The sequence below is a fragment of the Microtus oregoni genome, unplaced genomic scaffold (assembly GCF_018167655.1).
Source record: "Microtus oregoni isolate MIOR12 unplaced genomic scaffold, Mior012 000011F_ref0000422, whole genome shotgun sequence".
In the NCBI taxonomy this organism is placed as follows: Eukaryota; Metazoa; Chordata; class Mammalia; order Rodentia; family Cricetidae; genus Microtus; species Microtus oregoni.
Window position 1 is genome coordinate 27,982,985 of NW_024543070.1, and position 22,471 is coordinate 28,005,455.

General features: G+C 38.2%; 1 protein-coding gene across 3 annotated transcripts in view; it reads right to left on the reverse strand.

Annotated features, from left to right (window-relative positions):
* Positions 1-22,471, reverse strand: part of LOC121453471 (protein hinderin-like) — a 248,738-nt gene that overhangs the window by 35,399 nt on the left and 190,868 nt on the right. For 2 of the 3 annotated variants that reach the window (XM_041660274.1, XM_041660276.1), the window contains one exon: positions 4,499-4,680. In XM_041660274.1, the coding sequence (XP_041516208.1) occupies positions 4,499-4,680 (182 nt within the window). The remainder of the gene's footprint in view (positions 1-4,498; positions 4,681-22,471) is intronic. The other variant, XM_041660275.1, reaches the window with a different exon arrangement.

Consider the following 22,471-nt stretch of genomic DNA (forward strand, 5'->3'; position numbering starts at 1 on the left):
TCCCAGTACTCTTTAAAACTTATTGTACTTGGAGACAAAGCTTTCAAAGAGGTCATCAAGGGCTAATGGAGTCACATGAGTGTTGGTATCTTTGGAAAGAGGAGAGATGCCTGGGAGGCGTATATACAGAAAGGACCATGAGAAGTAACAATGAGAAGAGAGCCCTCATAAGCCCAGGGAAGGGCCTAGGGAGGTAACTGATTAGCCAATAGTATAGGGTACTTGGTAATCAGGGAAATGTACTACATATGAACTGGTGATTCCATGAGTGTAAAAGAACTGTGAGACTTATCAAGCTACATTTAAGACGTGTGCAACTGTAGTATATATAATTAAACCTCAATTAGAATAAAAGGAAATGAAACAATGACCAAGGTTTTCTTGACTTCTCAGGCACTGCTATTTTAAGGCCTCACTATAGTCTTTCTCTTTGACATTAGCAATCAATCATCATAAGGACTCTGAAGAGGTAAGCATATATTTTGCTTAAATCACTAAATCACTGCAGGCGCTGAGGTCAAAAGGTCTAACTGATTAGGTCCTTATTTTGAGAAAATGAAACAAGGGAAGAAAAAGAAAAATCAATATTTAGTGTTATGTTAATTCAGTTGACACATATATAATGAGAACATACCATATGTTGAGCTATGCTCTAAAATATAGAGGTGTGCATGTTATTGTTTAGTGACAGAAGATCTGAAACATAATAAAATAGATGATATTTTCAGGAATTCTTTCAATTACAGAGGATGGCAAATGTAGATGCTCTGGTTTAAGTGACAGTATTCCATATTTACAGCAAGATTAACTCTTAAAGAAAGATTCTAAACTTGAATTCCTTTTTTAGGATGATTTACTCTTCTGTCTGGGTTTATTCATAGCACTCTAGTGTGCGTGTCTTTCGTGTGCTGTTGATAAAGACATCAGTGTTTAGCATATCTTTTATTCACTTCTAGGAATCAGTTTATTTTCCTATGATTAAACATAAGCTACAGATGACAGTAATAATAAAGGGAACATAAGTAAATGATCCCTAGAGGCTAGATGGAAACCACTTCCGTATTTTGATTCTTCCAACATACTTATTATTTTGTGTGCTGTGCTTATCCACCATGGGGCATCAAGCATCTTGCATCACTACAAGCAGAGGTTCACTTATAGCACTGGAGGTTATTATTCACTTCAGTTAAGTAGAAAATAATCGTTTCCCAGAAAAAATAACAGTGTGTGTCCAACAGTATCAACTAAGCTGAAATTACTCTGGACTGAAGTTCTGCCACAAATATAAAGGGATCCAGGGATCTGTGACAGAGGAATGAGCAAAAGGTATCCCCAAATACAGTAGGGACCTTTGGAATGATGTTCAGGCAGAGTTAAAAAGGAGAGTGCCAAGCTCCATGGTCTGATTCATTTTAATTCTGAAATTTGTGCTTAGTGGATTCAGCCTTAGTTAGTTCATCAGTGTTGCAGGGAAAATGTTCTGAGTTGCAAGGGCTTTTGTGACAGAGGATCAGTCATTTTTCAGGTAGAAGCAGTTGTAGAATGTTCCCTCGTGGGGAGAAGGAAGAGGCAGGAAGAGCATGTGTTCCCCCTGAGCATGCCTTCTAAAAGCACTTTACCCAAGTTTAGATTATCTAAAGTAGCATTTCCTCATTCTATATAACTCAATGAAAACCAACTAAAATATAACATTCTAAATGATGATGGAAGAGAAAACTTACAATGTAGGCTAATTTGATAATAATGTACCCATTTTTGTTATCATAAGGTTGCTCTTTGAGTCGACTCTGTTTCTTTTATATGTTCAGCATCAATAAAGTTGGCCAAATGTTGAGGAGACCAGGAGAGGTGAAGGAGTGAGAGACTGGCAATAAAGATTAATGGCCCTGCAGTAAATATTCTGTATAACACTTCAGGATTAAATGATAGCAACAAAAGAAACCACAGATATAAAGAAGAAATGTATACCAAAAAATTCTGTCATGCTAACGAGAGGAGAACAATTAAGGAGGTGCAACCAAGCAGTGTAACTTGGGCAGTTAGTGCTGGGTCACTGACACTGGAATAATCAGGGCATCCAGACCCATGGTGCACACCTAGGGAAGTTAACTCTCCCATTAGGCTGGATGCTGCAGCAAAGGCCAAGGCAATAACCCTGCCCTGTCTCTAGTCTTCATGCACCAGCTCTGCAGTGGCAGAGTGGCTCAAGGGGGCAACTTCATGTCTTCAGTGATCAGGCAGACCATAAAAGAAGAGAAGAATACAAGATAGTCTTTTCCATGAGTAGAAAAACTTCATGGTTCTTATATTTTAAAATGTTAAAACATTTCAAACTTTTAAACAGATGAGGTTTTTGATATTATTTTCACTAGCACACTATGTTCTCTTGCCCTTTAAAGAAAAAGGGAAAAGAGTGATGAATAAAAGGGTGAATGACAGCGCTCCTGAAATCTCTGCAGATGTGTAACAGCTGCCTTCGAGTTAGCTCGATTGTCTAGCAGCACTCCTGGGACTCACTGTGCGGAACACAAAGTGCTGCAAGGTCAGCACACAACACGGCACAAGTAATGGGTTCTGAACTGCTGGTAGTCAAAAATGGTTTTGTTTCAAATTAGAAATTGATTTCTTTGGTATAGCAGCCTTTTCCAGGCTTCTGTAGCTGGGAATAGGAGAGGTTTGTTCCCGCACCGCCAGGTTGTCCCACCAGTTTTCACGAGCTGCTCTCTAACATTGCAGCCATCTCAATCAGCCGCAATGCTCTTTATCCCTCTGCTCTTCTTATACAGTTTTTCATTTTGCCATTTTAGCGCTGGCACATGACATACATGTGTTGACACGTCAACACAAGATTACGTTTTTGCAGAGTAACCACTAGACCAGTTCTGACTGGAACCTCTCTCTGCAGCAATGGCGAGAATAAGGGGAACTAAAGGTTTTCACTGCTGAAAGATGACTGCCAGAGAAAGTAAGAGGCTAGCTTGGACAGTAAGTCTCCTCAGTTTCATCTTTGTCTTGTGAGCAACACCTAAAAGGAAGCTTCACTGTTGTCTGTCCTCAGTGGCACTCTGTAGAATATTTATTTGCCTTATGCTAAAGAGAAATTGTGGTGTTTCTCTTTTGAAGTTTGGAAAAATTGTCATCTCTCAGTTGCCTGGAAGAGGATAAAGCAATTTATTTTAGATTACTGGCAATTAACCCTCAGAAACAGCAAAGCTGGCAGCAGGTAGGGAAAGCAGAGAAGGGTGTGTGTGAAATTTTCTCCTGGAGCACACCCATTCTCAAATAAATAAAGCAAACGTGAGAGTTGATGCAGAGATGATGAACAGTTGGCTGCTTAACATCGCAGGAGAGGAACTATGCTGGTAGACGGAGGAGTATGAAAAAAATCATGAGCAGGGTGTGAGCAGAAGAGGCTGTTTCCCATACATCTCTCCACAAGGAGGTTCATACCCCCCCCCCTTTTTTTGTCCTTAAGGCTGTTGGCATAGACTGCACCAGGAGTCACACTAGGAGCAGCTGGGAAGCAAATACCTCTTTCATTCATCATTTCAGAGTTCCTTGTAGTATTATTAGCACTTCAAAGAAGGCAAAGCAATATTTTCTCAAAGTTGGGTGATCATGTCTAGTTCCAATGTAAAGTTGCTCATGACCTCCCCATGTTACCAGTCAATTGAGGACTAACCATTATTATGGGACCTTACTTTTCCAGGAGAGATTTAGGTTCAACTCTTTATTCTGTTATTCACTTTGAGAACATCATTTAGAATCTATAACCTTACTGTTTAATTCAGATTTTAAAAAGGGGGTCAAATTGAACAGATTGTCTCCTATCAATACTCTCAGAGAAATAAATGCAGATGTGATCTGAGCATCCAGTAGCTGTGCCGCCGACAGTTTTGCAGGCATATGTTTATCTGAAATGCTACCTTGTAGTAATAAGAGCGGCGGGGCTGCGTCCCCAGCACCCCGGCCGCCTGCTAGCTTATGCCCCGAAATAACAACACACAAATTGTATTCATTTAAACACTGCTTGGCCCATTTCTATCTAGCCTCTTCTAGGCTAAGTCTCGCACCTGGACTAGCCCATTTCTAATAATCTTTGTAGCACCCCAAGGTGCGCTTACCGGGAAGATTCTAGCCTACATCCATCCTGGGTTGGAGCTTCATCACGTGTGTGTCAGAGAGCAGAGCTCTCACGTCCGCCCAGGAGAGCGGAGCATGGCGTCTCTGCTCCAGAGAACAGATCTGTCGAGTCTGAGCTCACTTCCTCTTCCTCCCAGCATTCATTCTGTTTACTCCTCTCACCTATGTTTTAACCTATGAGGGCCAAGCAGTTTCTTTATTACTTAACCAATGAAATCAACAGATTGATATATGACACTCCCACATCACTACCTCGAGCTCGGCATAGTGGAAATAACCTGCTGTCCACTGGCTTGCAGGCACCAGCCACCTTCCACCATCCTTCTCTTTCTGCTACTGCAGACACTACACTCACCTCTCTGGGGGCTGCATGTATCTTTCTGTTGGCATATCCACTGGACGTCATCCTCCGCATGTGACTGAAACTCCACTGTCTTCTTCTCCCTCCTGTTTTGTCCACTGTTTGGAGAGTTTGAGCACGCATTAACGGATGATGAGGTTCCATGCAGCCATCCATCACATTTTGACTTTAATAAACTGAAAGAGGAAGCATGAATGGATTGTGGGGGGCACAGGGGAAGACACAGATCACATGGACATATCTGAAATGGACAAGAGTTTCAATACAGTTCACGGCAGTGAGAATCTTTTCCTTATTTTAATTGATAGATAATTTGAATATTTTTCTAGATGTATATTTTGTGTATTGCTACAACTGTTTTGGAGAACAGTTTAATGATGTTAATCCTCAAAATTTACAGAGTTACAGAAATAAGACTCAAGTCCATTAAACTGCAATAAAGCTGAAGAGTATGAGTAAGAATCAGAATGTCTACAGAATGAAAAAAAGCAGATTAAAGCGAGATTGCATATCTAACACATTTCGTAAGTACTAAAGATGAACTTAAAATTAAATTAAAATGTCAGCATTAATATCCAGGGATAGGGCAACAACTGGAGGCCAAAGGAGGTTAAGTAAGCTGGCAAGGAGGCATTTATGTTAACTTTATGGTCTGGGATAGCAGCAAAAAGAGACTGAAGCAATGAGGAATCAAAGACTGGCAGGAAATCAAAAAGAAATGAAGTATTATTTATGTAAGATCAATCAAAAACAAAAGAAGATTAATGTGAAGATCTCTGGTGTGGTGAGGAATGTGAGGCAGAAGGCTGAAGAAAGATAAGCAGGAACACAAAGGCAGGGCACTAAGGCAATGCATTTGGGATGGAACTACAATAGGTGACAAGCTTGGTATATGGTCATATGGCAGTCACTCTAGAAAAGTGGAGAAATGAAGAACAAAATCTCCTTGGCTACACCTGGGATGGACCAACCATGTGGCTATGAGAGGTTCACCAAAGGATTGTAGGGAGTGGAAACAGTGATTTTGATTGGCACGTCAATGTTCTACTGAGATAATGATAGAAAACAACTGGAGGATGGAACATAGTGGACACACTGAGATTCACATAGATGCAGGTTTGTCAGAAAAATGCTGGCATGCTTGTCACTGTTCTTATCAAATGGTACAGGAGAAAAGGCCTCTGTCACAAGTAGTGTTCTCAGATAAGATGCTGATTTTAGGCACTGGTTCATAGCCCGGTGGTGAGTTTAAATTATCTGGAAAGGTTTTAGTGAGAGGACATCTGGAGTCTCACCCATTTAACTGAATGGACTGCCTGGGACCAGCCCCGCCCCCTCCATGCCTGTTTCCCTCTTGCTTGCTCTTCTTTTCAAAGGCTCCCAAGGGGGCTTCTACAATCATGGCTGTTCCTTGGGAAGATGGCATCTCCTTTTGCCCAGTATTCTGAACTCTAAAGAAAAGCCATGCCTTCTTGATTAAGATGTTAACTACTATCCATCTAGTTTGATGTTAGCTGTTGGCTTGTTGTATCAGAATCAATGCAATCCCCATCAAAATCCCAGTACAATTCTTCACAGACCTTGAAATGCTGTGGGACAATGGTCTTGTACCCTGTAAAGATTTGTCACTTATGGGTTAATGTAAGATAAAAGAATTAATTAGCTGGACGGTGGTGGTGCACGCCTTTAATCCCAGCACTCAGGAGGCAGAGGCAGGAGGATCTCTGGGAGTTCGAGGCCAGCCTGGTCTACAGGAGCTAGTTCCGAGACAGGCACCAAAGCTACAGAGAAACCCTGTCTCGAAAAACAAAAAACAAAAAACAAAAAAAAAAAAACCAAAACAAAAAAAAAAAGAAAAACCAAAACAAAAAAAAAAGAATTAATTAATAAGAAACCTGAGATAATAGGCCAACCAGTTTATAATTAATGTAGGCCTCTGTGTGTTTCTTTGGGACTGAAGAGCTGTGGAATCTGGCAGGACAGAAACCTCTGTCAACATAGAAAAAACACTACTCAATTTCATATGGAAAATCAAAAAACCCAGGATAGCCCAAACAATCCTGTACAATAAAGGGAGTTCCAGAGAGATCACAATCCCTGATGTCAAATTCTACTACAGAGCTATAGTAATGAAAACAGCTTGGTACTGGCACAAAACAGCTAGGTGGACCAATGGAATAGAATCAAAGACCCTTATATAAAGCCACACACCTCTGAACACCTGATTTTTGACAAAGAAGCTAAAATTATACAATGAAAAAGAAGCCTATTTAGCAAATGGTGCTGGCATAACTGGATGTCAACATGTAGAAAAGAAGCCAGGCAGGAACAGTTCTTTCCTCTTCCCAGAATTCTCCTATTCTGGCCACCCCACCTATACTTCCTGCCTGGCTACTGGCCAATCAGTGTTTTATTAAAACAATACAAGTGATAAATCTTTACAGGGTACAAGACCATTGTCCCACAGGGGCAGTAGAGGAGTGGGGAGAGAAGGAGATCAGGGGATTAGGGAGAAGAACATGAGGGATCGGGAAGGTTGAGTTGGGTGACGGACAGAGAGGGAAAGCAAGGAAAGACATACCTTAAAAGAGGGAGCCATGATGGGGTTAGGGAGAAACCAGGCACTAGGGAAATTTCCAGGAATCTACAAGGATGAACCAAGCTAAGAATCTAAGCAATAGTGGAGAGGGTACCTAAATTGCCCTTCCCCTGTGATCAGATTAATGATTACATTAATTGTCATCATAGAACCTTCACCAGTAACTGATGAAAGCAGATGCAGAGATCCACAGCTAAGCACTGGACTAAACTCCTGGAGTCCGGTCATAGAGAGGGAAGAGTGGTATTACAAGCAAAGGTGACAGACCATGAAGGGAATACCCATAGAGACAGATGACCTGAGGTAGTGGGAGCTCAGGGACTCCTGACTGATGGCTAGGGAACCTGCATAAGACCAAACTAGGCCCTCTGAATGTGGGTAACAGTTGTGTTGTTTGGGAAGTTTGTGGGGCCTAGCAGTGGACCCAGTATTAAATTCCTAGTACATAACTCGCTTTTTGTAGCCTGTTCCATATGTAGGGATACCTTGCTCAACCTAGATACAGGGGAAAAGAGTCGTGGCCTTGCCTCAAGTGATTTGACAGACTTTGTTGACTGCCCATGGAGGTCTCACCTTCTCTGAGGAGTCGATGGGGGTGGGGTGAGAAAATGGGAGGGGGGAGCGGGAGGATGGGAGGGAGAGGGAACTGGGATTGGTATATAAAATGAGATTGTTTAAAGAATAAAAAAAATATACTATTTAAATAAAAAGGATGCTAACTGCTAAATAATCTTTTCTTCTCTATTCTCTTCTTCTCACCCCACCCTCCCTTTGTCTTCTGTCCCCTCCTCTTAATTGTTTTTTCCTTTAGACTAACAAACCCATGTCTATTGAGCTCCAAATTTCATCAGAATATATGATGGTCTTTCTTAGTCTTTTGTTCTATGTATCAATAATACAAAACATATAAATTGATATGTGGCTTAACTTCCAGAGATAGCTGTTGAAAGAACCGCAGGAGGCCCAGATCCACTCTAGTGTGCATCACAGAAACATAGGAGATAAGATATACACCCTGGATGAGTCTTACTGTCTGCTGCATTCTTATCTACACATGAAGCCCCTTTTATATAGTTGAGTTTTCTAAGGTAATTGTTATGGGGAAATGAGAGCTTCCCTTTTTTTTAAACAAAGGTTTGGTTGTTGATGTGATTTCCTATTCATTAACTCTCTTTGAATAATTTTTTAAAATGTCCATGATCGAAAGATCACAAGTCATGGCAGAGATTGGGAACAAAATTCTTGTGAAAAGTTTTTATTTTTCAAGGGGGAAAACTTTTAAAGTCCTGAATGAAGAGATGGAATATAGAGAAGAATCCCTCTCCAAACATGATGAACTCCTGTGTGGAGGAGGATGAAGAGGAAAGAAAGGTAGGGAAATGTTTTCATGTCCCTTGCTGTTCTACAAAGAAAAGGGGATTTGTCCGTATTCTCTCTACTGTGGTGAATGAAAACTGACTACGGAAGATAACTTCAGACCTACAGAGGAGTCCATTATATACACACACACACATATTTACTTAGGTAATATTATACCCACCTATAGTCTTTGATGGAGTTGAAGAACAGATAGTTATTGTTATAGTTTTCCTTAGTTATGATAAAAAATAAAGTATATATAAATGCTGTAACTGTAATTCTTGGTTGATACCTGCCTTGTTATATGTAATTTTACTATGTTAAAGTTAAAACCTTCCTTTTTTATTTAAACAGAAAAAGGGAAATGGTGTGGGAGGTCCTTCTATATATGTGTTGCTTTTATTTGTTAATGAATAAAGAAGCTATTTTGGCCTGTGATAGGGCAGAATAGAGCTAGGTGATACAGTAGAATAGAGCTAGGGGGGGAAAACTAAACTGAATACTGGGAGAAAGAAGGTGGAGTTGCAAGAAGCCATGGAGTAGCCGGAGGAGAAAGATGCGAGCTGCCAGCTGGAACCTTGCCAATAGGCCAAGAGCCTTATGGTAAAATAGGAAATAATAGAAATGGGTTGATACTAGATGTAAAAGCTAGCTAGCAATACGCTTAAGTGATTGGCCAAGCAGTGATTTAAATAATATAATTTCTGTGTGATTATTTTGGGAGTCTGGGTGGCCAGGAAATGAATAAGCAGCTTCCAACAACAATATATGTATATCCTCATGTCACTTCCAGTTTGCTTTCTCTGCTGCTTTCTTGTGGTTGAATATTTCATATCTTGGCTTCCTGACCTGGTTCCAGTCATTATGGGCTCTCCCTAGGAACATTAAGCCAAAATAAACTAATCCATTTATAAAAAAATTTATTTTTTAAATAGTATATATGTATATAATAAAATAGGATCATATTTACTTTCTACACCTTTCCCCTCCTTCCAACTCCCTTTATATTCTTTTAATAAGCCTTCTCCCAAGTTATGTCATTTTTTTGATATCTACTAAGTCCAGTTAGTGCCACCCAAATGTATATGGGTGTGTAGCCATCCATTGGAGCATAGGAAACCTACCAATGGCTCTATCTTCAATAAAGGATGATTCTCTTTCTCCCAGGAACTATTCACTGCCAATAGATCCTCAGTTTGGAATGGCATCTGGGGATCATCTTCTCATCCATGCTGGGATTCTGGCTGGCTTGATCTTGAGGTGACCAGGGATGCTTTGAGTTCATTATTGTGGTTGTCATGTCATCTCCAGAAGACACTATTTTTTTTAAACAGCACTCATCTCCATCTTCCAGCTCTTACATTCTTTCTTGCCTCTTATTTCAGAATATTTCCTGAGTGTTGGTGATGGTGGGGTTATTAATAAAGATGTCCCTTTATGGCTTAGCACTCAGCCTTTTATTCTCAGCACTTTGACTAGCTGGATATCTCTTCATTGCACAAAGAAGCTTTTCTGACCAAAGCTGAGAGCAGCCCAGGTCCTTTGGTGGTAGAAGCAGAGCTGAACTAGATTTTTGACTTGAGCTAATTTCAATTTAAGGTTGGTTTATCAGGCAATCAAGGAGTAGTTATATGATGGACATAAAACAAAATCTTAATGAATGAGCAGACAACCAGCTTCAGGAGAGATATTTAGACTGTAATTAAAACTAGATGGAAATTTTAGAACTGAAAATTACAGTAGTTGATATAAAAATTGGAAAATGAAGATGAAAACATAAATGTTAAGTGAATTTTATAACAGAAGCAACAGAAATGACCTAATTTAAAAAATAGAAAAAAAAAACATTTGGAGAAAAATAAGCAGGCTCTCCGGGACCTTAGGAGAAACCCAAAGCTATCCAAGAAGGTAAAACCGAACCTTTAAAGGAGAAATCACGAGACTGGGGCAGAAAATAATAAAGAAATGTGTCCTAAATGTAATGTAAGAATATTTTCTAGCCCTGATGAAAGCTAAGATTCCAATGGAGTAAAAGCAGAGATAAAGAGGACCCTTCAACTTGAGAAATGTTAGTGATACACAGAAGAGAGGCAGGCATGACATATGATGCTCTACTAGCATTACAATAGGATGGCCAGAACGTAAGAGGGATAGCGCCACAATGCTGAAAGTAAACAGAAAACCTGTCACCTCAGAATGTGATTTCTCATAAAAAATTCCTCAAAAAAAATGATATTTTTAAATTAAAAATGGAAATTTTGTTGCTAGAACACCTGCACTAAAAGAAATAACAGGATGTTTTTCAAATCATAGGGAAATTACAGCATATGGAAATTTTGATCTATAAAGAGAAATGAGAAGCATTAGAATAGTACATGGTTAGATAAATATAAAAGGATGTTATATAAAAAAGGATGTTTTGTTATTATTATTTTTTTGAAAAGTACAGGAATCTTCAAGCCAAAATGTTAACACTATGCTATCAGGCTTACATGTACCGAGATGTTATAAGTGTGTGTGTGTGTATACATACATATGAGATAGACTTATATATCATATATACAAATATATGTATATGATAACAGTGCCATAGGATCAGGGAAGTAAATGTACTGATACAACTGAAAAGATCCCACTGTCTACACAAAGCAGCACAGTATTGCTGCTACACAGGCATACTCTAAGTTAGGGAAGCATTCTGAGCTGGTTACAGAATCTACCAAAAGGAACACCTGGGGAGTTAACAGAAAAAGTATATATTTTTTCCTTTAAAGGCAAGATGAAAAAGAAGGGGGCTTGCGGTCATGTCTGTAAAGCCAACACTTGGGAGGGTAAGGAAGGAGGGCTGCCAAGAGTTCTAGTCCAGTCTGTGTCACAGAGTAAGACCATGTCTCTAAACACAAAAGGAATGAGCTGGCCCTTCCTAATCTATATAAGCCTAACTTTAAATGAATTATGTACATTAGTTAGCTTCTGTCATCTGTTGTATAGAAAGCTGTTTGATTACAAGGCTGGAGACCAAACCCAGAACACTGCACAGATAGGTGAGCTCTCCACTCCATTACAAACTGTAACCGTTTGCAAAAGAAAGGTTAAGTTTTTCCAACAGAGTCTCACTAGGCTTACAAACCACACTTAAGGGCAGGCCCCATGCCCAGCAGTAGATAGCAACAGAAAATGAAGTTAATGATATTTTTGGAGGTATTTTTCTATCTCATAATGCTTTGTCTGGAATTTTTTTTTTAACCTCATAGGTCTTCTGCTTAACATATTATGGTTTCCAATTTTATTTTTATGGGTTCTCTCTGTGTGTGAATGTATCTCTGTATCCATGTTTCTAGTGCTTTTGTTTTAGCTCTTTTTTCTACTCATTTTTCTATTCATATATCAGAATATATTGCATGAAAAATATTTTCAATTAAAAATAGAATCTAAACTAAAAAATGTCAGAAGACACAAAAATCATAGGACACATGCATGCATCTAAGACAATGCATCAAAACAGATGTAGCAAAGCCTGTTAAGACTGAAGAGTGTGTCCTGAGTGAGATAATCCAGACTGAGAAGGACAAACATGTTATGTACTCACTCATAACTGGATATTGGCTGTAAAATAAAGGAGAACCATGCTACAATCTAGAGACCCAGAGAGCCTAGGTAACAATGAGGGTTCAAGTGGGGGAATGCCAAGCTCTCCATAAAAGGGGAAATAGAAGAGATTCTGTGAGCAGAATGTGGGCGGATGGGGATGGGAACATGAGCAATAAGGTGTGTAGGGGAGATTGATGGGAAGAGTACGAAAAGAGACTACTGAAAAAGGGGAGTGGCATTTGGGGATCAGGTAGAAACATGGTACAATGGAACCTCCCAGGAATCTGCAAGGATGACCCCAGTTAAGACTAGCAAAAGAGGATACACAGCCTGAGCTGGCCATCTCCTGTGGCCAGGCAAGACTTCAAGTAGAGTGATTGGGACACCAACCTAGCCAGATAACCTTCAACCTACAGTTTCTGCTGCCTATGGGATGTGCTAGGGTAAGGGTGGTCTAAAGATTGAGGGAATGGCCAATCAATGACTGATCTAGCCTAAAATTCTGCCCTATTAAAACATGAATATTATATAGCCACAAATATTAGGAATTAGCAATTATATATCATTACAAAGTCTATAGACAGAAAAGGACATGAAAAGTGTATCACAAACAACTTTAACACCAATATAGCAAAATAAAATTAAATGAAAAATGCATATTTCTTGTTTGTTTTTACAAGAGAAAACCAAACAAATTTATTAATGCACGCAGTACACATTGTACACGACAAACCTTGATGTGGGATGCCCTTCTGTATGCTGTGAATATGTCTTATTACCATTGGTTAATAAAGCAGCTGATTTGGCCAATAGCCAGGCAGAATATAGCTAGGCCGGAAATCCAAGCAGAGAGACAGAGGAGAGAAGGCAAAGCTGGGGGAGATGCCAGCAGCTGCTGGAGAAGCAAGATGTGAGGTAGCAAGCCATAAACCCCATGGTAAAATATAAAATAGTAGAAATGGGTTAATTAAGACCTACTTCGTAATTAGCCTAAACTATCAGCCAAACTTTTATAGTTAATATAAGCCTCCGAGTGTTTATTTGGTAACTGGTAGGTGAGAGAGAAACCTCCATTTAAAAATAGCGCCAATTTGGTGCACGTACATCCATACAAAGCCTACAAAAGCTTAAAAAAAAAAAGAGGGCTTCTAGACCCACAGAAACAGGTGTCAAGTGCGGCATCCTGGTAACCACATTTTTCAGATAGGCTCTGTTTGCTGCAGCGAGCAGATGCGCAGCTCCTTTAAGAGACAGCTTCCTGGTTCGTGCTGGCAGCACAAACAGCTCTTCTAAGAGGTCCTACTATGGAGCACCTGAGTATGGTTTGTGGGTAGTGTGCTATAAGCTGCTTCCCAGAGTTGGGGCTTACAATGCACTTCCCTGTTACTTAGGTAATATTATATTCTTCTGGAGTATTTGATGAAGTTGAAGACTAAATAGTTATAATTACACTTTTCCTTAGTTATGATAAAGGATAAATTAAATATGAAACTTTAGACTCAAAAAGAAAGGTTAGATGATAGTCTATTTTCCTTAATTTTTAGTAATAAGCCTGAGCCATCAGCCATACTTTTATAATTAATATAAACTTCTGAATGTTTACTTGGTAACTGGTGGGTGGGAGAGAAACGTCCATTTACAAACCCAACTGAAATGAACTCCAAATAGCTGCTTAGAGCCCTGGTCTACACAGTATCTTCAACAGACAGCAATAGGATTTTAGAGATATGATAATACTGACATTAGGCTTGGCTTTTGGCATCCACCAGTGGGGAATTATGGAAGTGAATTTATGAAAATAAACTAATGAAGCAAGGCTTGTCAATTCTTCCAGTGCCAGCAAGTCTGAACTGGTAAGAGATGTCTTTAGTGATTGACCTCCATCCTTTGTAGTTATGGGAGTGAAGATACCTTCATACTTTTAGTCCTTGCTTTTACACAAATTATTAAGGGAGGACAGAGAGTTTTTCTGACTCTGCTTATGGTTAACTGTCTTCAAAGTGTTATGCTAAAAAGCCATATTTTATAATGATGCATTTTGGTTTTCTTCATACCATACAAAAACATCACAAAACACTAAAACACTACAGAGGAGCAAGACATAAGAATTCTTTTAGGATATACACACAATAACAAAAAATAGCAAACTATTTCACATACTATTTCTACACTATTATAAACTGCAGCAGTAAAAGTTTCCTCACATTGGCAAGAAGCACTGAGAAAATTGTTGGTCCCCCATGTTCTCTTGAAACTTTGCTAGGCACTCAAGCAATTGGACACTTCCCATTCCTTTGCTTCATTTAGGCTCACAGAAAATATAAATGGGCTCTCAGGATGTTTAGGGTCAATACTAGAGGATATAAATTACAATTTATTATTGTGAACCTTTCTAATAACTAGAGCATGGCAATCTTTTATACAAGTTGGCTGACTTCTGCAGCTTTTCATTATCTATGTTAGCAGTGAAAATGGCTTCCTTTCTTCCTAGAAAATTCCTCCTTCAGATGCTGGTTATCGGACATCAGTACTTCCAGCCCAGCTTTTTGCCCTCTACTTCAGCAATCGTCTTTATCAGGGCTCTTTTCTTGAATGAGTGTATTTTCCTTACAGACCTGACTTTGATATTCTAGAAACATCTCAACCATCTGTTATTCTTCCTTTAATTTCAAAACCAGCTTTTCTGAAAGTGCTGTACTGGAGTCCTTGTAGGCATTTCTTAGCCACAGCACCCGACTAGGATCATCACTGAAACTGTTTCTGAAATTCTCCTAAATTCATTTATGCTTTTTAGAAGACTGCCAGCTTGTCTTTGCCACGGTGTAAGCTGCTGGGTGGCCTGGTGCGGTTCCCACTTTTGTCAGACCTTTGTTCTATAGCCATGCTGACTTCCTGAAATATGCATACTTCTTGAAAAAAAATCTCGATTGTCAAAAACTAAGAAGAAATAGAAAAACATAGTCTCAGGCCTAGAAAAACGGAACTCAAAAGTCAAAGATAATTTTACAAGAGAAACTGCCAAAATAGCTTCACTGGTAATTTTTATCATGTGTAAGAAATAAGCATTAGCAATCTTATACTAATCCTTTCAGAAACAAAAGAAAATATAGAATATTGTGTGATTATATGATACACGAATCTCATGGAGTGTGATAAAAAGGGTATTACTAAGATATTACCCACATGAACATGGGACATAAGAATTCTCAACAAAATATTAGCAAACCAGATTCTAGATTACACACAGCGTAGCCCATAATGACTAAGTGTGTTCTTCTGCAAAAACACAATGTTAGCTGGACATTTCTAAATAAATCCTGATGTTGACCACATGAAAGAATTAAGAGAACAACCACACGATTCTATCACTAAATACACACAGAGTATTTGACAAAATACTGATGGAAAATCAACCACCATGGGCATGAGGTGAACATTCAATTTGCTAAAAGGCTTGTTGATGTTTGTTATCCAAGGTCCCTATGTCAGGACTGGTTTCTCCAGTTAGTGGTACTGAAAAAATTTCCCCCAACATAGTATTTTTATTAATTATCTTGGAGTTTCACATGATGCATCCTGATCACACTCACTTTCCAGCCCTCCCAGGTCTGCCCTCTTCTTGTGCCCCCTCCCCGAAAAACCCCACAAGTCTAATTTGTGTTGCCCATATACTCACCAGAGCATGGCACACTCCCACTGGCCAGCCCCTTTAAGAAAACTACCCTGGAAAATTTTTAAGAGGTGAGAAATGTTTAGTTTGAGAACCTCACAATGACTGAGTTTGTCCTTGGATGAATGACAAGTGTCTCACTTCTTTGGCTTTCAGGTTTGTAGTGTGATTCTTTCCTCCTACAGGGAGGGACTCATATGCTACAGGCCTGGCCATTCTCAACGCTGTGTTGTGCGGACTTTTAGTCTGTAGATCTGTGAGCTTAAAAAAAAAAAAACTCCTTGTGCAGCATGCCTGGTTCAAGTACTTGTTACAGTAATGAAAAAATGGATTAAGAAAAGGCATCAATGAAAACCTATATTAATGGACTTACTAGTGACATATTGATTGTCTTTTCCTAAATATTGGGAACAATGTAGGAATTTCTTCTCTAGCTACTTTTATTCCATATTGTATTGGAAGTTTAGACAAAACAATGAAGCAAAAACAAGCAACAAAAGACATAAAGCTTGTAAAGGTATAAATAAACATTCAAACATAACATAATTGTGAACTTGAATATGTTAAGAAATCTACAAAACAAAAAAATTGGCAAGTTATATGCACTTAAGCAAATTGTGGTGCACAAGTCAGATATTTATAAGCTAGTATTTTTCCCTAAATTCTACCATTAAATTCAATTAAAAATATATGCAAGATCATTATAATGAAATTTACAAGGCATTACTGAATTAATTTGAAAAGATTTAAATAAATGTAGAAATAACATGATTTCACTATCAATATTTTGAGTATGTTAGTTATCCTCAATGGATCACATCAAAATCAAATTCAATTTTCTCAATAGAAACTGATAAACTAAGTGTAAGCAGTAAATACCTAGAATAGCCAAGAAAAATTTCAGTAAGAAAAAAAAGGTAGATTTTTTTCTGCTAGATTTACTTATTTACTAAAAAGTTGAAATAATGAACACTCCATATTATTGACATTTGAATGGGCATAACAATCAACATTGTCCTGTGTATATGCCCTTGGTATTCAGTTGACTTCTGACAATGTATTTCACAGTTTAATGAAGAAAAAAATTGAATAAATAATGCTTAAATAACTGGGTATCTGCATAAAGAAAGAATGAGAGCTGGGCCGTTGTGGTGCATGTCTTTAATTCCAGCACTCAGGAGGTAGAGGCAGGTGGATCTCTGTGAGTGCTAGACCAGCCTGGTCTACAAAGCAAGTTACAGGACAGCCAGAGTCAAACAGTGAAACCCGTTCTTTTAAAACCAAGCCAAAGCAATCAAATCAGCCAACCAAAAAAAAAAAAAAAAAAAAAAAAAAAAAAAAAAAAAAGGAAAAGAATGAGTCTTGAGATTTATTTTGAAGCTATCTAAATATCTATCCATATAGGAAGTGAAAAATCAATAGTAGTACAGACCTATACAGTGAATTGTTAGTATGAAATAAAAAGCAATGGATTATTGAAACATACAATAAAGTATATTACTCAAACCTTGTGGCTAATGAAAGATACCAGATATCTACATTTTATATGATTTTATTTTATGAATATTTATACCATACAAAACAATTTGAAGTGATAATAGTCAGATGGCTGGCTGTTTGGGACAGGGACTATAAATATACTAAAAAAATGAAACTAAGAGCTTTTGGGTGTGTGCATGCTTTATTAATTAAGGTGCCAGTTACACAATATATATGTTAGTATCTTCTGGACTTGAGAAGGCCATTACAAGCATGAATTCAAGTGTCGGCTGTCTGCTCAAGACCTGCATAAAATCAAGCCAGTCAAAATTCCAGCATGGATGAGGGATGAGTTCATGTAGCCCCACTCTTAACTAAGGAGCAATTAGCATTGCTAGTTGCTAGTGAAGGGAGAGTCAGTAGCTACTCATGCTCCAGGGGATGACTCTATATCCTTGCCCATGCTGGAAGCACTACTGAACTCAGTGGATTGAAAATAGAGGATATCAAGAAGGAGGGAGACATGGTGAGAAAGCGCTGCTAGGAGGTGGAGGGCAGCAGGGGGTGCATATTAAGAAAACACGTTAAATATATACATGGAATTCTCAAAGAATAAATAAAAAGTACACTTGAAAAGAAATTAAGCAAAAGTACAGATAGAAAATATGTCACCAAAGGAGTCTTGAGATGTATAAAAGTCCATAACAACATATTGTTTCCCACAGACTAAACTGCATAAACAGGCACTGAACACATGCTCTGTACCATGAACCACAAAGTCAGCTAAGCAGTATTTCTTACTATTTTTACAGTCTGGATGAACCATGTACAGAATTCACTGAAGAGTTATGATGGACATCCCATATCAGTTAGAGATGGGCTAAAACTATTAGGGACAGCAGTTATTATTTAGCATTGATTGGAGCTAGTCAACTGATGGGAAAATGATCAAACAAGATAGAAGATTAAAGCCATGATATTTAGAATTACTATCTTAGTCTCCTTCAAGGTACTAAGATTTTACTAAGTTATTCCTCACGTTTTAATATTATAAAATACTACTAAATGGGTATCTAAGAAACTCTGTTTTGGAGTAGGCAGAGGTAAACCACTTTACTAAAGCATCCGCAAGTTTTCTTTCTCATTTGCCCATGTCTCATATCGCGATAGTCTGCTCTTGAATGGCAAATTTTAAATGTCATTCAGGACCAATTGAAAACCACTTGTATTTGCATTCCTTAAAAAGCAGAAAAACATTAACCTTTTGTTTTATTGAATTTAAATGCCAGGGAAATGCTGATGCAGTCTTGGGAGACTGAAATACTTTTATAAGGAAGAATAGCTGTCATTTATTAACACAAAGAACAATTACTTGATAGGATGCCTTCTGACAAAAAGCAGATTGGTATTCTCATCATAGAAAAGGCATTATAAAAAAATCTAGCCTAGACCTCTGAGACTTGAATAATTTAAAGCTGCATTTGGTGCAATTTGAATTTTTCTTTAGGGAGGCAAAGTTAAATACCTTTAATTTGTTCTAATTATTTCAAATTTGCAAGTTAATTATGGCTGATCATTAAATAACAAAAAGGACTATCGTCTCCATAGAGTTTTACCTCCTACCCTCTGCATTACTTAAGCTAGATTTTAGTATGCATGAATTAACTTTCTAAATAATCACACGGTTTGACTAAATGGCTCAGTAAAATGAGCTCTGATCCTCAGAATAAGCATTAATGGACATTAGAAATGCTACTGGGACTCATGTTACTTACATTATAAGTATTTTTAATGGAGTCTTATTTACTAATCTTTATGTACTGCTCAAGTTAGAATGCCATATAGATACATTATTCCGCTTTACTGGAGGAAAAGTCCAATCTTGGAGACAATAAAAACAAATGTCCATTTAACACCAACTAAATTCATATTGAAATTTATGCAGGGATGTGATGATAGGATTTCACTTGTTCTTGCTGTTCATCTCAATAAATCAATCTAGGCCAGACGGGTTGCTTATTCTATAAACAGAGTATTACTGATATATTATATGACTCAAACAGCAAAGGGGGGTTTAGTAACAACTCCAAGTGGAACATTTAAATTCTATCCACTGTTTTCAAAGACTTGGTGATGTTTTCTGCTTTCAGCTTCTGGGCACCATTTCTAAGCATATTGGCAAAAGCGAAAACGAAGCCAGATGTCATACAACCATACTACTTAGAAATTTTTACTAAATATTCTAGATAAATCTTCACATCCTTAGAGACAGATTGAAAAAAATATTTTGAGACCAAATAATCTTCAGAATAAGATTTAATAAATAAAATGTTCAACATACTCTTATATTTGTTTTCCCATTTCAGAATCATCGATGTAAGTTTTATTTTCATATATCCAGTACATTGGACCAGAAGAGCCTACTATGTGTTGATTCTATATTTAGGCATGGAAGCACACAAAGGAATAACTGTCTTTGAATACTTATGGGTTAACAAGGAGAAATAAATGAGCAAACAATATATATATATATATATATATATATATATATATATATATACACACACACACACACACATTGTGGTATGGTGTAACGATGGTAGTATAAGCAAAATATAGGGATGAAAAAACAATAGTAGAAAGTTTTAGAAAGGGGTAAAAGGGAAATGGAGACACGGAGGGAAGAGAAGTCATGAGTTGGAGTGGCACTTTACAATGGGATGGCCCCTGGCTCCATAATGGAACACTTCTATGAACAATTTATGTCATGGGTTGGAGCAATAGCTCAGCTGTGAGCACTTCCTATTTGCTGCTCTTTCAGAGAATGTAGATTGATTCCCAGCATCCACATGGTAGATCAGTTCCAGGGTATCTGACATTCTCTTCTGACTTCCACAGGGGCCAGACACACATGTAGTATACAGTATGAAGACAAAACATCCATGCATATAAAAGTTACAAAAGAAAAGAATTGATTCCAGATCCCTTACTTGTAGTAGGTAGATGATAATATCTGGACAACAGGCTCTTTGGAAGTCTTATAGACATAACCGAAACATGCTTTGTGTAGTGTAGGGAAGAAAGGAGCAAGACTTTAGGAGCACTTATGGGAGTCTAGTAGTTGAGACGACTTGTTTTGGTGTCAGAGAAAACTGAGTAGATTTCAGCTATTTGTAAGTTCTGGCAGATGTGATTTCTTAACTTGTCTTGTCCCCATAGGCATCTCAACTAAAAAAAAGAGATTTTTATTATCAACTTCTGTCATCATTATTGTTATATTAGACAACATTTTAAAAGCTTAGAAAAATAGCTGGTTCATAGTAGATGTTCAATACATATTCACAGACTAGCTAAATAGATGAGTATTAATGATAATTGACATTATAGAGGAAAGGTAAGTCATTTTTTCATGTACAAATTAAATGGATAAGTTATGGAGATGTTGAATTTGAGCGATCTGCAAATGACTCCTGAGAGACTATATTAGTATGCAGTTGTAAAGATAGGATTAGACTTCAGGAAGGAAAGAGATGGGACCCAAGACAGAGACTGTAGCATAATTGGGATATAAATATGACCTAAGTCATGAGAATGAGCTGAGAAGATGGAAGAGGATAGAAGTGTCAAAATAAAGATAGCAGGCAGAGGAAAAGGAAGGAAAAGCCAACAGGGAGATAATCTCCAATGAGTAGATAAGCAAAGAAGTAAAGAATACTGCCAAGGAAGCACAGACATAAAAAAGATATTTGGATACCAAATCAACCCATAATAGTTGAAATTAACCCTGTTTGGCTATAGTACATAAACCATTCTGTATTGCTGGGTTTGGTCAATTAAGATTCTATTAAGAATTTTATACCTATATTCACTTAACATAGAATTTTGTAGCTTATTGGATTATAAAATCAGGTAAGCTGTGTTGCTATTGGAAAGTCATGTAAGATTAAACAGTTGGTAATGTTTGCTTTGTAATCACAGGGACCTGGGTTCAACCTCCAAAATCAATGTAAAAGACAGGCACCGTGAGACATATTTACAACGTCAGTATTGGGAGGTAGGGTTGGATGGATCCCTGGAGATCACTGGGAACTTATTGCTTTCCTTAATGAATCTTAAAAACCACAACAATAACAACAACAACAACAAACATAGACAGCACTTGAGGAACTGAGAGGTTAAGATCATCCTCTGGTCTCCACATTCAGATATGTGTTAGACACACATATGCATCATCACACACCAACATGAACATGCATACACACACATAACAAAGTGACTTGGGAGTTGGGAGAATAGTAATGACCATGGTTTCAGCTGAATGATACAGCAGGCCGCAAATGAATGGAGGTGAAGTAGAGAAAAATGACCTGAGAGATGAGTAATAATGCGATACGAGATGAAATATGCCTCACTGTTGTTTTAAGAATATGGAGCTGCAACACCTAAGAAACACAACAATTACCAGCATGGAAAGGTGCAATAAGTGGCATTCACAAGTTGGTGGTGACCAACAGCTGTATAACTGGACTTAAGGCCCACTTAACAGGAGGGAAGTCATGCCTGGTACAGAGAACCTAGCCACCTTCCAGGGCTAGTAAAAAGAAATCTACCATTGCGCTTTACAGTACCAGCATAATTTCTTACAGCATTTTAATTTTTTTTGTTTGTTTTTTGTTTTTTCGAGACAGGGTTTCTCTGTGGCTTTGGAGCCTGTCCTGGCACTAGCTCTGTAGACCAGGCTGGTCTCAAACTCACAGAGATCCGCCTGCCTCTGCCTCCCGAGTGCTGGGATTAAAGGCGTGTGCCACCATCGCCCGGCCCAGCATTCTAAATTTTTAAGAAGCTTCTCATTACAGCAAATGGAGACAATCAAGGAAAAGCATAACTGGATGCAATACAGAGATTGACAAATTGTTGGGAGTCCAGAGCCAACAGATACGTCTACATCACAGCTCCTGCGTCTAAAGCTCATGAAACATCACCGAAGGGGTGGAAAGATTATAAGAGCAGGAATTCTAGGAAGTCTACTATAAAACACTCTCTCTAAGAAGTGGCTGCATTAACCCAGACCCAGAAAGACAAATATAATATGTACTCACTCATAAGTGGCTCTTAGACATAAAGCAAAGAAAAATCAGCCTACAATTCAGAATCCCAGAGAATATAGACAAAAAAGAGGACCCCAAGAGAGACATACATGGATATAATCTACATGGGAAGCAGAAAAAGACAAGATCTCTTGAGTAAATTAGGAGCGTGGGGATCATGG